Source organism: Nicotiana tabacum, chromosome 7 (genome assembly GCF_000715075.1).
Source record: "Nicotiana tabacum cultivar K326 chromosome 7, ASM71507v2, whole genome shotgun sequence".
Classification (NCBI taxonomy): domain Eukaryota; kingdom Viridiplantae; phylum Streptophyta; class Magnoliopsida; order Solanales; family Solanaceae; genus Nicotiana; species Nicotiana tabacum.
Genome location: NC_134086.1, coordinates 135,037,322 through 135,052,303, shown reverse-complemented (window position 1 = coordinate 135,052,303; position 14,982 = coordinate 135,037,322). Strand labels below are relative to the sequence as shown.

The 14,982-nt window shown below is 35.6% G+C and overlaps 1 protein-coding gene and 1 pseudogene across 1 annotated transcript; both read right to left on the bottom strand.

Moving 5' to 3' along the window:
- Positions 1-2,327: 2,327 nt before the first annotated feature.
- LOC107827037 (GDSL esterase/lipase At5g03980-like) lies at positions 2,328-4,445 on the bottom strand (annotated as a pseudogene).
- A 1,651-nt stretch (positions 4,446-6,096) lies between these two features.
- LOC107820782 (aspartic proteinase 36) lies at positions 6,097-13,925 on the bottom strand. The gene is made up of 12 exons (XM_075217678.1): positions 13,537-13,925; positions 13,232-13,352; positions 12,243-12,670; positions 11,980-12,136; positions 11,061-11,143; positions 10,848-10,944; positions 10,633-10,705; positions 10,344-10,556; positions 8,695-8,819; positions 7,882-7,983; positions 7,705-7,802; positions 6,097-6,616 (listed from the first exon to the last, which is right to left on the bottom strand). The coding sequence occupies exons 1-12, from the start codon at positions 13,803-13,805 to the stop codon at positions 6,436-6,438; spliced, it is 1,947 nt and encodes a 648-aa protein (XP_075073779.1). The 5' UTR covers positions 13,806-13,925; the 3' UTR covers positions 6,097-6,435.
- Positions 13,926-14,982: the final 1,057 nt, after the last annotated feature.

Genomic DNA, 14,982 nt, shown 5'->3' with positions numbered 1-14,982 from the left:
TATGCCATGAATGTATTCATAAGTTTTTTTTAATTAATATAATTTACGTATTCAGATGTATTATATAATTTCTCTGAAGATTGCTATGTTTTTGGGGTATTTTTCGGTTGAGAATCTTTTTTATAACTGAAAATACAAAATTTGTGTGTTATAATTGAGTTTGTTGAGTTATATTAGGAGTCTATTATGTTAATTGATTCACTTTTCGTTTTAAAAACAGTGTAATCCCCTATTTCACACCATGAATACAGTCGAATACAATAATTTGTCAAGCTGTAATCTCATGTTTCACTCCATGAATACAGTCGAATACACTCGAATACAACAACTGATTAGCTGGACTTCCCTGATTCACGCCTATTTTTGCTACTGTATTCATGAATACAATAGCTTAAATACATCTTATAACCACAGAAAAGGTATCTATAATCCGTAATATAGAAAATGGTATCTATAGATGACTAATTACTACTAAAAGATGGTGCTTTATGAAAATTTCTCTATATTTTTCTGCAGAGGAAAGTTGTAGGGGACTGTTTGCAACAACATGAAAAGATGGATTAACCCGATGTGCAAATATGGGAATAAGACGACACAAATGTCAGGGGAGAAACTCAAAAATAGCCAGATTTACATCTGGTCATTCAAAAATAGCCCAATTTCAAAAGTAATCGAAATTTAGTCACTTTTCATATAAAGATAAATCTGAGCGAAAACACTGTTCAAACCCCGGAAAATACGCCAGTATATTATGCTGGAGTTCCAGCATAAGTATACTTGAACTCCAGCATATTATACTGGAGTTCCAGAATAAGTATGATGGAACTCCAGCATAATATGATGTACTAGAGTTCCAGTATAATATATCGGTCCAGCATAATATACTGGAGTTTGGAGCATCGGTGCTCCAGTCTCCAGTATATTATACTGGAGCCAGCAAAGTATATCAGTCTCTGTTATATTATGCTGGACCGGTCTTACACAGGTGCACCAAACTCCAGTATATTATGCTGGACCGGACTCTGTTGCAGCAAAATAGTGGCTATTTTTTATTGACTTGGTAAACACTGGCTATTTTTGAATGACCAGTCCAACAACTGGCTATAACGTGCTATTTTTACAAATTTCAGTACCGCCCACTTTTGCATGTGATTTGCTCGATTCCAGGGATATTTTTTTCCTGTTTTAAAATACTTAACTCATAAAACTCTCCTGAAATTTAAAGCAATGAAAATGGTGAGAAATTTGTTAAATCAAAAACATTGCATGTTCACGTGATGACATTGTGCAGATTGATTATTCTGTCTCCAGTACCAACTCTGATAAATGCTTAACTAATGCTACGATGAATTATTATAAGTTCCACTAGATGCTTTTTGTCCCTAAAGATATTAAATAAAATTGAATAGTTTACTATAATGGGTGTCGTCTATAAATGCAACTACTAATCAAGAGATAACAACACTACCATAAAAATAAATTCTTCCCCATTCATCTGTAGCATCAGAAATGGTTCCACAACTGAAATTTGCATTTTTCTTGATTGCCGTCCTTGTTGCAACTACTGGTTGATAACTTTAATTTACCTTCCTTCTTTCATCGCCATTCAAATTTATACAAGCATATGTGTCTTTTCTGAATTTCTTTTTTAAAACTATTCTTGCAATTAATAGTACTGGCAGGCGGCTCACCAAAAGTGCAAGTAATGGCAATGCGAGACATTATACGCATGGATGTTGGAGTGATTGAGCTGAAACTTGTTCAAGTTGGTAAAAAGACAAGGTGCAATAGACCATGCGGATCAGACGTTGATGTTCGTTGTGCATGCATTAGGTGTAAGCCTACTTCTAAACCGGGGGATTAATTGGTCTTGTCAAAAGTGACTAAGAACTGGACTAGCTTAGCTAAAGATTGGCAATTTTTGCAGTTGGCTTTGCTGCTTACTGCAAAAATGTATCTCTTGTTTGTGTGATAACATCACCATGTCAATGTTTGAGTGTACGCTTAATAATTGATATCCTTAACCAGATCTGTCTTGTTTTGTTTATTACCTATTTCCTTTTTGGACTTTAATTCGTGTAACAATGTAGTAACTAGTGACCTTATTTTCCACAGCACATGGGAAAAATAAATACTACTATATGTTTCTACCAGTTCAAGCAAGACTATGGTCGATTGCAATTGGTACGATAATGTGTTAACTGAGATACAAGTGGAAAAAGAGAATATAGGCGTCCAACCAGGCCAATTGGTACGACAAAGTAGGCGTCCAACCAGGCCAATGTCAACGATCTAATTGACTCTTACTACAACTAGGAATAGTACTACTAGTGACTAGTAGTTAGAACAATTCTGCTTACATGAATTCCGTCCCAACTGATGTGAGCATTAGGGTTAGCGCATGCTACAACTCCTGGAGCTCCACACATTAATATTGCACTTGCGTCATAATTGTAATCTACTAATCCACAACAAGCTTTCTGTAATAAGTTTTTGTCAAGTCCTGCAATGTGTTTCAATCAAGATTTTTTTTTTAAGACATATAAAAAGATATAGTAACAAACTGATATTTTGAGCACTTACCAAGACTTGCAGCATTTTGTAAAAGCCACAAATAGGCATTGCCATAAATCAGTGTAATGTTTGGATAATCTTTCTTCAGTTCATCAATGGCTTGTTGCAAGTGATGATTGTAGAAGATTGCCAAATTATTTAAAATTTTCAAGCAATGATACTCATCGTAGGCAGTTGTGTTATTGGTCATGAATTTCGCTAGGTAAATTGGTAAACAACCAATTGGAAAATTGCCCGGGACTACCATTCGAGTTGCCCCAAAACCAATGACCCTCTGAATTCATTAGAATTTCAACAAAAAACAGAAAAATAGTCAAGAAATTAAAGTGGTAACTAGAAAACCTTTCGTCACGTAGTAATTATAAAATATAAAACTATATTCAAATACAAGAACATAACTTAAAAGGCTATCCCAAAATTAAAGTGAAAGCAAACTCACTTTAACAAAATTAATAATGGTCTGAATATTTTCTGGGACCATGACTCTCAACTCTTCCACCGTTTTACCTTCAAATAAGCCAAAATTGAGATCGTTTCCTCCTATTTCTCCAACTAGAAAAAGAGAGTTCTTTAGGTTTTCATGGCAACCTAGCAGCCAGGACAAACAAAACACAAAAATTAATGCTACTTGCTGTTAATTTCCTTGAAGTGTTTAACAAAGTAGTAATTAATTGCCAGCGGGGAAGGTGGTTTTGAAATGAGAAGACATCCGATCAAGCTGCACATTTAATGAACTATTTGTCCCCCAATCGACAATCTTATTCTCTGCCATGACTTCAGCTGGTAAAGCAGTAGTATAGCTCCTGCTACTGCAAAAAAAAAAAAAAAAAAGACTTGTATTTCATTAGCGAAACGAAAAAACCTTTTTCTATTACGTACCAATTTTTAAGAGTTTAAGTTCTATACATTAATTGTATAAAATGTATATATAATACTATCATAGATAAATCTCTATAATAAATTTTACACTAGCAATTAATAACTTGATAAAAATGGCAAGTAGTCTGAAAACTATTACTATAGGCCGAACTACATATAGTCATAGATAATGTAAAAAGTGTATATACTTAGGTGTCCTTTGGTTGAGGTTTGAAGGGATTCAATGCAGGGGCGGAGTAAGAGTGTGGGATGCGATTTCGGCTGAACCCAATAGTTTTTGTTCACATCCTATATTAATCTTAAAAAATTCATTAAATATGTATAAATTATTAATTTAGAACTCAGTAACTAAAAAGAATACAGTCCGAAACCCACAAGGTTTAAATCCTCGTTCCACCTCTGATTTAATCCCAACATTAAAGTCTAGTATTATTTTGTAGGGGTATTGCTTACTTTTGTTGTTCTCGTAAATAATACATGCATAAGTTATGTTAGGAGATATATATTATATTATGTGAGATAGAATGGAATAAGAATGTAAATCACAACATACCTAATCCCAACATGACTTATCTCTAAACCAAATGACGTTCCCTTAGTGTACTTAATTTAAGTCAACTTAGTTTATAATATTCTTGAAAACATAAGCAGAGAAGAATGAAATATCGCCAAGGAAAAAAAAAACTATATACCTATGAAATCAATCATGAGTATGCCGTTAGAACAACGTCCAGAAGGTCCCCCTGGAAATCCATTCCATAAGGAAGTCTTGCATATATTGATTGAGCACCAATGAGGCTTTCTCTAATGAAGTTGCCTGTATCAGAAAGTGACTCACGAAACTGATATATTTTATCAAATTTGCGTTGTATCAATAGTGGAGCTTGAAGCATTAGTACTTGAGCATCGATTTTCTGAGAATATTCTTGAATAACCAAGAAAATAATCAAAGAAAGAACAAAGAGATCAACAACTCTTATGGTTAGTGCCATGCTCAATTGTAATTGCAAAGGAAATTGCACTACATAAGAAAACCAAAACTCCAACTTTATAAATACCACAACGCAGCATGCATGGTCCAGTACCATTGCTAATAATAGTAGAGTATTAAATTAATTACTTAGTGTACTGTCGTTGCTTTGTCACGGGTGGGATTTCTATGAATAAATATATTGACAAAACTATGAATAAAATATGGAAGGATTTAAGATCGATGTTAACAAATATCTCCCGTTGTACATGCAATAGATCAATCAGTGAATTAAGAGATGAGGTAACAGTCGTTTTTTATAGGTAACAGTTGTTAATTTCTATTGTAAAGCCACATGAGTATGCAGTGGACCTATACATGTGAACTAAGAGATAATTAAATGTAATAGTTGAGGGACAGCAGCCTAGAGTTGGCGTTTGCATGCAAGTCTTAGTTGAAAGTATATATGCAATGTCATTCCAAATTCTTTTTTTCAATGTCTTTCAAAAGCGAATGTTAGAAAAAGACACTCATCATCAACTAGAGATCTTAGTTCCAAACTGAACAAAAGAGAGAGATACAGGAAAGTGTGATTAATTAATGGCTGTAGGTAAGCCGAGGGGCAGACTAATTAATAAATAGGGACTATATGACTGGAGAATTTATAAATTAGTGTACGTATCTGAGAGCTTACAAATTGAGCTACATCCGACTTGAAGACAACCACAGCGTGATGGAGAAACGCAATACATTTAAATATATATTCGAGCCTATGAAGACACTGAAAAGTGCGCAATTTATAAAAGACACAATATATTTGAAATGTTCACTATTTAAAATGTTTATATTGAGGTTTAAAAAAATGTTCATATTGGAAGACGAGATTATAAACAATGGCATTCAAGATATTAGCTAGTGTCGTTTGATGCACTTCGCATACAAAAAGAAAGCACTTAACTTGAATGGTACTCCCCGTGTTCCATTTTATGTGATATCTATCTCCTTTGTGTAGTATATTTCACTAAGAATGATACACTTCTATTTTTGACTATTTGATCTTAGCATTCCATTTTACCCGTAGTTATATAACTTGTTAGGATTTAAAGTTCATTTTTTTCAAAAAGAAAGAGAAATGGAACTCTCACCAAGATATATTCTCTAAAAAGATAATTCTGGTACTTGGTATATATTTGGCTTACAAGTCAAAAGTTCTCTTTAATTTTTTAGATCTCATATTTAGTCAACCATCTCCACGTAAACTGAAACGAAGGAAATACTATTTTAATTCAGCCAGAATGTAGTCAATCAGTGATCTTGGCTATCAACTAGTATATGCTTTTTCTATCATATTCCGTGCATACATGATACGTCCAAACGACGACAGCGTCTTCACTTTGCTTAGCTATATGTATTGTTACTACTACTACTGTATTATAAATGGGGAGTTAGCAACGTGTAAGGGTCGATATGCTTAAAAACTTTGGTGGCATTTTCAATTCTCAGGTTATTTGTGCTTGGCTGCTTTGCACATTAACATTTGAAAGTTTTGGACTTTTTGCTGCATTTCGGGCAATTTTGATGAATAGGCCTAGAGCGGAGAGAGTGTCTGTGCATGCGCGTGATTAGAGTGACCCTGAAGTAGAGAGAGGAAGAACGTTAGAGTGAGCCTCAAGTAGAGAGAAGAAGAGTATCCTCAACAAGCTGAAGAATGGAACGGAAGCAACACAGAATGAGAGAGAGTACAACAGCAATGGCAACCTATTTCGTGTCATCTAAAATATAAATCTAAAACATTCACATATGGAAGTGACATTACTCGAAAGCAGCAGTTCCTTTTCTTTTCTTTAACAAGAATACATCTATTCCCGAAGGAACACTGACATCTGTGACCAGGTATAATTCTTCACGTTTGACCATATTTGTCAACATGTAAACTAAGGTTCAAAGATCGGCACTTCCACTTCAAAAATTCCTTTTTAGCATGATGAACCATCCGAGGCAAATAATTCATTTCATTTTAGCGGCTGCAGTTCTTGATCATGAGTAACAGTTTCAACTCTTCCTACTGGTCCATATGGAAGAGTGGGTTCTTGCCTCCGCCTCCAAATAAACCATCCAACTGGAGCTGCTAATCCAACTACCAAAACAACTAATGCAACCACTAGAACCAAGTAATTTCCCGGCCAAAGCTTCCTAAAACATTAGAACCATGTCAAATCAAGAATGTTATATCATACTTAGTAGTTAACTTACATAGGCCACTCTAATTCTCACCAAAATATTCACGGACAATGCAAAAGGACAGCCCTGATTTGCACCTAGTTTTGTGATTCCAATAAATCCAGATTTTTAATGCAATATTATCTCTAATTTCACTGTTCTTGCAATAATAACACAAGCAGCACTTAACAGAAACAATGTTAATTGAGAGACACACTCTTTAGGGAAAATGAAAACATAGAGGAGGAGAAGATAAAACAAAGTGCCACATCCTCAACAGGTAATCATTCCATTTGAAATTAATTAAATTTAGTGATTTCAATATGGGCCTCAAGATGCTGTCCAATTTCTTTACACAATTTTTATAATACAGCTCAAAGCATACATCCTATTAGAGTCCCTAATATCTGAAATTCACAATTTAAACTATGGCCTAACCTTTTATTCAACTTCATATTGACCATTTTACTAAAATTAGAACTGGTCAACTGGGAACTAGGAATACACGTTAACATATTTCTTCTTAGAAATCAAGCTAAATCAATACTCCAAGTATTCAATTTCAGTCAAACCTGATAATCATCGTTGTGGCTGAAAAAGTATACTTCTCATAAAATACTAGAATCAATTAAGATAGCATGACCTCTTTTATGCCTTCATGTCTATTATATAAGTTCCATAGAAATAGTTTAATGTTACAGCATAGAGAAGTACTGGACAATCTTGTTTTTTGTCTGGCCTAATTTACATGATAATAGTCTAGCAATATTTTTAATGAAAATTTCAGACAATCTCTTCCGAGTTACTTTAATGTTTGTAGACAAAAGAGGATAAACAAGAATGCAGATACCCAAGCACACAAAATCATCTTAACCTGCACAAACAAGCTTTAAAGTGACAATTTAGCAAGTCAACTTCACCACTTCATATTTATCTCCTGGAGAAGGAGATGGATCTAACATGGAAAAGGAAGGGTAAACAACACTAAAAGAGAAAAAAGACCAGAAGGGGAAGACAAGCAGATGAATTAGTGAGAGAGGCAGCAGTAATTGCTTGTATACCTTTTTGGTGGAGGTTCAATGACCCAGTCAAACAATTTATAACTTCCGAAGGAATGCTGTAGATGGGGATGATTTTCAGCCAACCTGCCAATTATTTCCTGCGTACAGATATCAATGAATAAATAAACATTCTTCAACTCAAAGGATAGCAATAAATATTCTAGAATGCTGAGTCACCATTGCAGTGGCATTTAGCATATAGTCTGCAGATCCTGCTGGAAAAATGGCCCATTTAGTGAGGGAATCATTTCCCTTCGTTGAAAAGTTCATTAAGCGAACCTGCAAGGTAAGTGACATTATCATGTGTAAGAAAGCTAACTGCACTTACTTGAAAGCATAATCAGTCCAATCCAGTAAAAGAGTTGAGTTGCTGAAGGTTAGTCAATCTTTGATAACTACTCTAACCGATGGTTACAGAGGATTCGTACAGCTTTCCAAACTTTGCTTGAGATTAAGGCATAGATGAATGCCATATCAGTTGTAACAAAGTTAAAACTCAAGACTAGTTGAGCAACATAAACAAAACTAGACATTCATAGTTAAATTGCACCACGATAAGATAAGGTAAGCTTTCAGAGGCTCTAGTATTGAAGAACCAAGCTATACCATACTAATAAAAGAGGTCTTCTGAAAACTAACTTCACAAACTACTAGTTCTGCACAGCCCTTTTCTGCGCTATTGTGCCATAGGTTGTCAAAACTTGCTTCTTAACGCTTGAGAGAAAGAGAATTTACCTATTCAACCCCCCCCCCCCCCAAACCTCACTCCCACAAACTTCTATTAGAAACTCTTACTTCTCAGTCTAATTTGGACTACTCCTATAGCAGCGCTGTGAAGAGAGCCCAATTCTAGACCCCTTTAGAAAGAAAAATATCTGAGACATTCAGCTTATGTCAAAATATCGGCAACTCCATAATGCTGTTTGATTAAATAAAAGTTTACTTCACAAAAACAAAAGTTTTTGCCAAAATTATCACAATAAAACCAACCTGTGAGACATTAACATCCAACTCTTGGGCAATGAAATGGGCAAGTTCTGGAATGCGAGGCTTCAACTCTGAGCAGTTGACACTTAGTGACAAGTAAAATGTAATGAGCCCAACTTTAATTTCCACTGCAAGTCGACATAAAAGATGAATGTGATTACAACCATAAGTCTTTGTAATGGAATTATCTAATTTCAATAGCCATCATATCTGCACCGAAGCCTAGCTCAAGTTTGTGAGAATAGATGTAGTGAAGTAGAAAAAGGGGACTAATACTTGCAAAACTAAATTGAAATCTTGAAAAGTTTTACAGCAGATAAAAGTCAAAGCATTTGAGATTATGCAAACCATTGAAGAGGTACATCAAATTGAAATAATACAAAACAGGGCTATGTTTCAACAATGCAAACAGGAAATATTAGGCAGGAAAAATTTTGCGATTCTGTCATTACTTTAAGGTCTTGCCACAAATTTCTCATGCTTGTCGTTGTCCAGTCACAAAATTCACTAGAAATTTGACAATTGATTACTATAACTTAGTGGATGGATTTTCAGATAGTCGGTATATGGTCAATGCATGTTCAATTGGTATCAGTTGTCGTAGTCCTTAGAAATAACTTTTTGGTCCCTTGATTATACCATATTTGTACTTTAGATCCCTCAACTATTCAGCTTTACACATTAAGCCTACAATTTAACGAACTTTACAGATGTAGTCCAATAATAAACAAAACTAACTAACCCACGACATATTCATATTTCAAGTCTCCTTTTTTAATAATACAAATTTCAAAAGGAGCATTAATGTTGTAAAAGTACCGTTGCCTACTAAAATATCCCAAAAAGATGAACACGCTGCTTTGGAAATGGAACGCACCAATCACACGAGTTGCGGATTAACAAAATCTAAAAATTCTAGTTCTAATTAAGATCTGACTAAATCTGCAAACTCGACAAATTAAAAGGCAGATGTCAAAGTCGGAGAGTTGGACTAAAAGTGGAAACAGGGGGATAACAGGGGACCAAAGATTTTCTCAGTATTCCTTGAAGTTATTATAATAAATTTCCAGTTTAAGTAAATCTTTCTCAAACTACAAGAAGGCTGAGAATGCTGTGACATCAGTACAATTTTATGCAGGCAGTTGCTTCTTAGAAATTTTAAAATACCAGGGAAACAAGATGATTACAAGATTAATTTCAGAGAAAGGTCAGATGTCAACTTGAATAGGATTATAAAAAGGGATCTTTACACAAATAGCCGGCTATATTCATTGTTTACTTTTTCTAGCCATATACATAGATTATACACAATTATGCACATATAATACATAAATTATGCATTCACACAAATACCAGCATTCTGGACATAAGAGACAGAATGTTGATTGCCCAAAAATGATCTAATCGAAGGCAACACATCAAAATCAGCATGATGCAATTCTAATTTTGATTCTCATTTTCATAAAAGAAACCACAAACCATTATAGTTCAAAATTGAAGGGAAAATTGAAAAGGGAATTGTATTAATCTATTAGAAAACAGAGCTAGTAGAGATGCGAAAAATGAAACCAGTTCAGGTTATGACAGCATTCTAATGGGCAGAGTAACCTTACAGTAAAAATACTATGTGAAGAAAAGCTGTCCCTTCATACCAGGTGTGTTGTACCCAGGGGGTCCACTAGGAGCTGATGAAGGAGACAGGTGCGCACTGGAGTTTGTGTTATCCAAGCTTGAGACCGATGGTGAAGGTGGAGATGGAGGGGATAAATTGAGTCTGTCCCATAACTCAGAACAATTAGTTTTCCAAAAACCAATTCTTTTATTTTCACGATCGTAAGTAACAAGAGTGTTGCGAACAACGATTCCTGTTGCAATTAAAAGCACGCATGTTACAGCACCGAAGACCTAGGACGATGAACTTTGTCAAGTAGTTAGAAATACCTCCAAGAAGACTAGCTGGATTCTTTCCATTCGGGAAAATTCCTAGGCAATAAGCACCACGTACTTTGAAGTGCTTTATAGCATACAAGTTACAATGAAGAAGGGGGAAATTAATCAATACTAAATCTTATAAAGAAAAAGAAGCCAGTAGATGTGACGCCAAAATAGTGTCGGCAGATAGTTAAGAAAGAACTAAAACAGAATAAAATGCCTACCTGAAACAAGTAATTTTCAGGAGAGAGAGTTAGTTTCTTTCCATCGCTGAATACCATATCGACACGCGGAAAGTTCTTTGAGAGTTCTGATATGTTGCTGGAATATATAAGACATTAAATAATAAGGGTAACACCAACAATAGGAAAAAAAAACAAATTTAGACAAGAAAATCATAGACGTCTAATTAATTTTGGAACTCTCCTTATAAATACCTTCCAGCACCAGAAAAGCAGATATCTTTAAAACTAGGATCTGGCCCTTCAATCTGTTTTAAAGAATGAAGCTCTTTCACTACCTGAAAAGAAAAGTTGAAGAGGTTAATCCCAAAAAGGAAAATACTTAAGTTTATCTAAAGATAATCGCCACAAGTTACATACTGTATAAATTCACAACCAGTGACTCCACTTTTCCTTCGCTAAATGTAACATAGCAAAAGCAATGAAAGACAACATCAAAGATATGCAGAAACTTGCAAGGAACTCTGTATATGTAGATAATTACTACCTGCTAACATCATTGGAAGAAAATGTTGTGTGGTGTATTACCAAATTCAGAAGTTTAAAACAGGAAAAATCAACTATTATAAGTGGTTAAGCAATCTAATTAGGTCCTTTAATAGCAGAGAAACTAACAACAAAAGAAGGGATAGAGGCCATAATATAGCCTTCCTTTCTTTTGATAAAGTACATAGCCTCCAACTCATCACAGGAATAAGTTAGGTGGCAGAGTTATAGGATCACAAGATACCTGGTTCTTACTTTTCTTCAAAAACATGTTCTAGATATCAAAGTGTTAGCTCTCAAACTATTATTGACCAAGATGTTTTAGTTTCAGTCCCACTCATGTACAGGAATCTCCAACTATATATTTGATCCACGTCACAATAGGACATGATGGTTTGTTTCACCAATCAGTGGTGTAAATAGAACTTTGAATGGCAAGAAAAATTTAACAGATTGAGTTACATATAGAAAACACATTATTCAAATGAATATCTTTTCACATCTAATTTCTTCTAGGACATTCTGCTCATCAATAGCGTGCTATTCGCCACTAGTCACTTTCTCAGACAGAACGAATCAAACAAACAGACAGAAACATTGGCAGATATGTAGATAAACTATATCTTACAGCATTCTTGAAAGCTGCAAATGCTGCTTCTGGAAGGTACGCATAGGTGGTACCACTATCAAGTATAGTCCCATGTTTTCCACCAAAAACCCGTGGATTTAGGTTTAGCGGCTTCCCAGCGACATGTATCTCCTTCAGGTCAATATTGTAGTACGGGCTGTTGCCATCCGAGACTAAAGTAAATGCGTAAGATTTATCAAGTGTATTTGCTAGGAGGAGACCTAACATCACTGTGTCTCTAAACAATTGTTTCCTATACATACCTGTGACCAAAATCTGATTTGGTAAATGCCATGTCAGCAGGGGGTTTTACTCCACCAAGAACCATTGCCCCGCCACCAAAATCCATCCCTCCATAGCACAAGGAGAAAGAGTCACTAATTACATGTTTCTCCACAAGTTGATCAACTATACTAAGATCACCTCGGCCCAAGCCCATTATACCATCAGCACGTTGGCTGTAAAGATCACCAGTTTCCGCAATTTCACATCCAAAAACAGCTCGTTGTGGTGCAAGCTCACTTAGATTTCCAAAAGAAATGATGTCCTCTCCAAGCAACCCATAACTTGCACTCATCTCAGCATACCGTCTCTCATAAATACATTGCTGCCTCTTATGGTCGCAGGGACAAGCCTTATTGCATTTCACAGATTGATAAGTGCTTGACATTTCCGGCTGAAACTTAGGATCCTAAATAAGACATCATACAGAGTACCACCGATCAAAAGACAGAAATCTAATGCCAAGCAATTCTAAGTGCTATATTAAGCATTTCTCACAAAATTAATAGGCTGACTCAAAGTAAAATTACTAGTCATGAAGTTTCTTAAGCGCTCATATTTTCTCCAATTAGGAGATCCTTTAAGATTACAAGGCAAATTGAGCAAGAATCACATTTAAAACATCATGAAAATATACAATGGATTTGTACAGCTTATCAACAAAGAGAGGCTTAGAACTATTTGTATCCTACTTAGATTGGTCTGTTCTTGTTTACCTATCCATCTCCTCTTTTCCTTAATCCTTATAAATAAATGTATCCTACTAAACGAGTTCCTTCCAAACAAAAAGTATCTTAAAGTAATGTTTATGAACTTATACCTATACATAAACATTTTCAAATTTTAATTTCCATATCTAGCTACCAAATACACAACTGAAAAGTTAAGATAAATATGTAAACCTTCAATATTATCCAGAAAAAGAAAAGAGGGAAAGAAGGACAAAGAGATAGTTGAGAAATGAGCAAACCTGATGGCTGCCACACTTTTTACACTCAGAGCAAGGGACATAGGTAACTGTACTCCCTGTATCAACAATAAGAGCGAACTTCTGCGGTGGTGTTCCAATCCAAATATGAGTTGTATAGTATCTGCATCACAAGTTACTTGGAACCCATTCAACAAAATAAAAAATACTAATAAAGAAATTAGTCTGAACTAGAGGTGTAGAAATATATTCCACAGTGAAAACGCAAAATACACATGTGAATCAGTAGTCAAAAGAGTTAGTAACAGTGAATTTAAATTTTCTGAGCAAAATCTGCGAATTCGAACCCGTTGAGGAGGAGATCATCATGGAGAGACATGCGAGCACTGGCAGGACTCTTCTGGAGGTGGCGACGGGAGATTTCCGCACGGCGTGAAGTGTCTTTCGGAGGAAAGAGCGGCAGCAGCATGGTTGTGTGACGGCTGCCGTCGGCCGGCGAAGGGAGGAAAACGGAGCTGCCGTTAGTAACATCAGATAATCGGAAGCCGGAAACGACACCGTAATGGATCAACAGAGAGATGATCGCGAGAATAACGGTGAACTGTGGCCGTGCCATCTGAGATCAAATTATCAGTAACAGTTGACCTATCAAAGTGATGTGATGTTATTACCAAAATATAGAGGGATTAAGCTTTAAGCAAAGGCGCGAAGGAGATGGTAGTGGGTCGGTCATGTGTACGTTTGACTTCAGATATTCTTTTTTCTATCTTAAGTCGAATTAATTACGCCTAGTATTTTGGGGTATCATTTCCTTCTCTCCGATTTTTTTTATTTGGTAAGATGAACTATGAAATAAAATTCTGACTCCATCTGAATTAATGCACATTTTTTTGCTTAAATTTACAAATTTTGTTGGTGTTTTGGCCAATATCTATAAGGTGGCCAATATCACTTTTGCTTAATTCAATTAAAACCGATTAAAGCAAAAAAGAGAAATAATGTGGATATGTTTCTTAAGTGATCTGGCTTACAATTAATATCCACACAATTTTATGGAATTAAAGGGCATCAATAAGTGGTGCTTTTCTTGCAATTTTTAACGGTTTCAAGCCTCGGTTTAGGAGTAGCATTAAAGTTGACCCAGATTTCCATAACTTTATTAGTCTGCCTATACGTATTTCATACACTTTGTAATTCACTTTTTATTCGTAATTTATTGTTTAAACTGCTTGCTGACGTAAAAGCAAAGGGAGCACATGTCATCCAATATTAATGACCGTTGACCCTTGGATAGGATATTAATGCCACTGTGGATGAGACTTTGAAGTCCTTATTCGAGGAAATGGTTCGAGTGCATTTAATAGCTGCCTATATCTGACAAGGCTTTGTGCATCCTATATACTCATTATAAGAGCCACATTTTGAGGTATCGATTTGTCTTTTTTACTCGAATCTAGTAATGATATATATTAAGGGTGTCATACGGGCCAGGTTGACCCGTTTTCGGACCGGTCCGAATCAGTTGAAACTCGGACCAGACCGGACCGGTACTAAGCGGAGTGGGTGGGCTGGGTTAGGGGTTGGTTCATTCACCTTAATACATCCGGTTAATCGGATCGGTCAACCAAAATTTCTGTTGAACCGGTTAACCGGCCCGGACCGGTTTAAGGCTAGATTTTTTACTTTCTTTTTTTACATTTTAGACCATTGGCAACGGTCAGCTGGCTTTTGGCCGTTGCCCAACGGCTGGATTGCACAAATAGCCCTTTTTGGGCAAATTTTTTTTTAAAAAA

Coding starts and splice junctions, on each gene's coding strand:
- LOC107820782 (XM_075217678.1), bottom strand. CDS start 13,805: ATGGCACGGCCACAGTTCACCGTTATTCTCGCGATCATCTCTCTGTTG. Junction 8,820..10,343: donor CCCTGGGTACAACACACCTG/GTATGAAGGGAC, acceptor GTCGACTTGCAG/TGGAAATTAAAGTTGGGCTC. Junction 7,803..7,881: donor TGCTAAATGCCACTGCAATG/GTGACTCAGCAT, acceptor ATCTGTACGCAG/GAAATAATTGGCAGGTTGGC.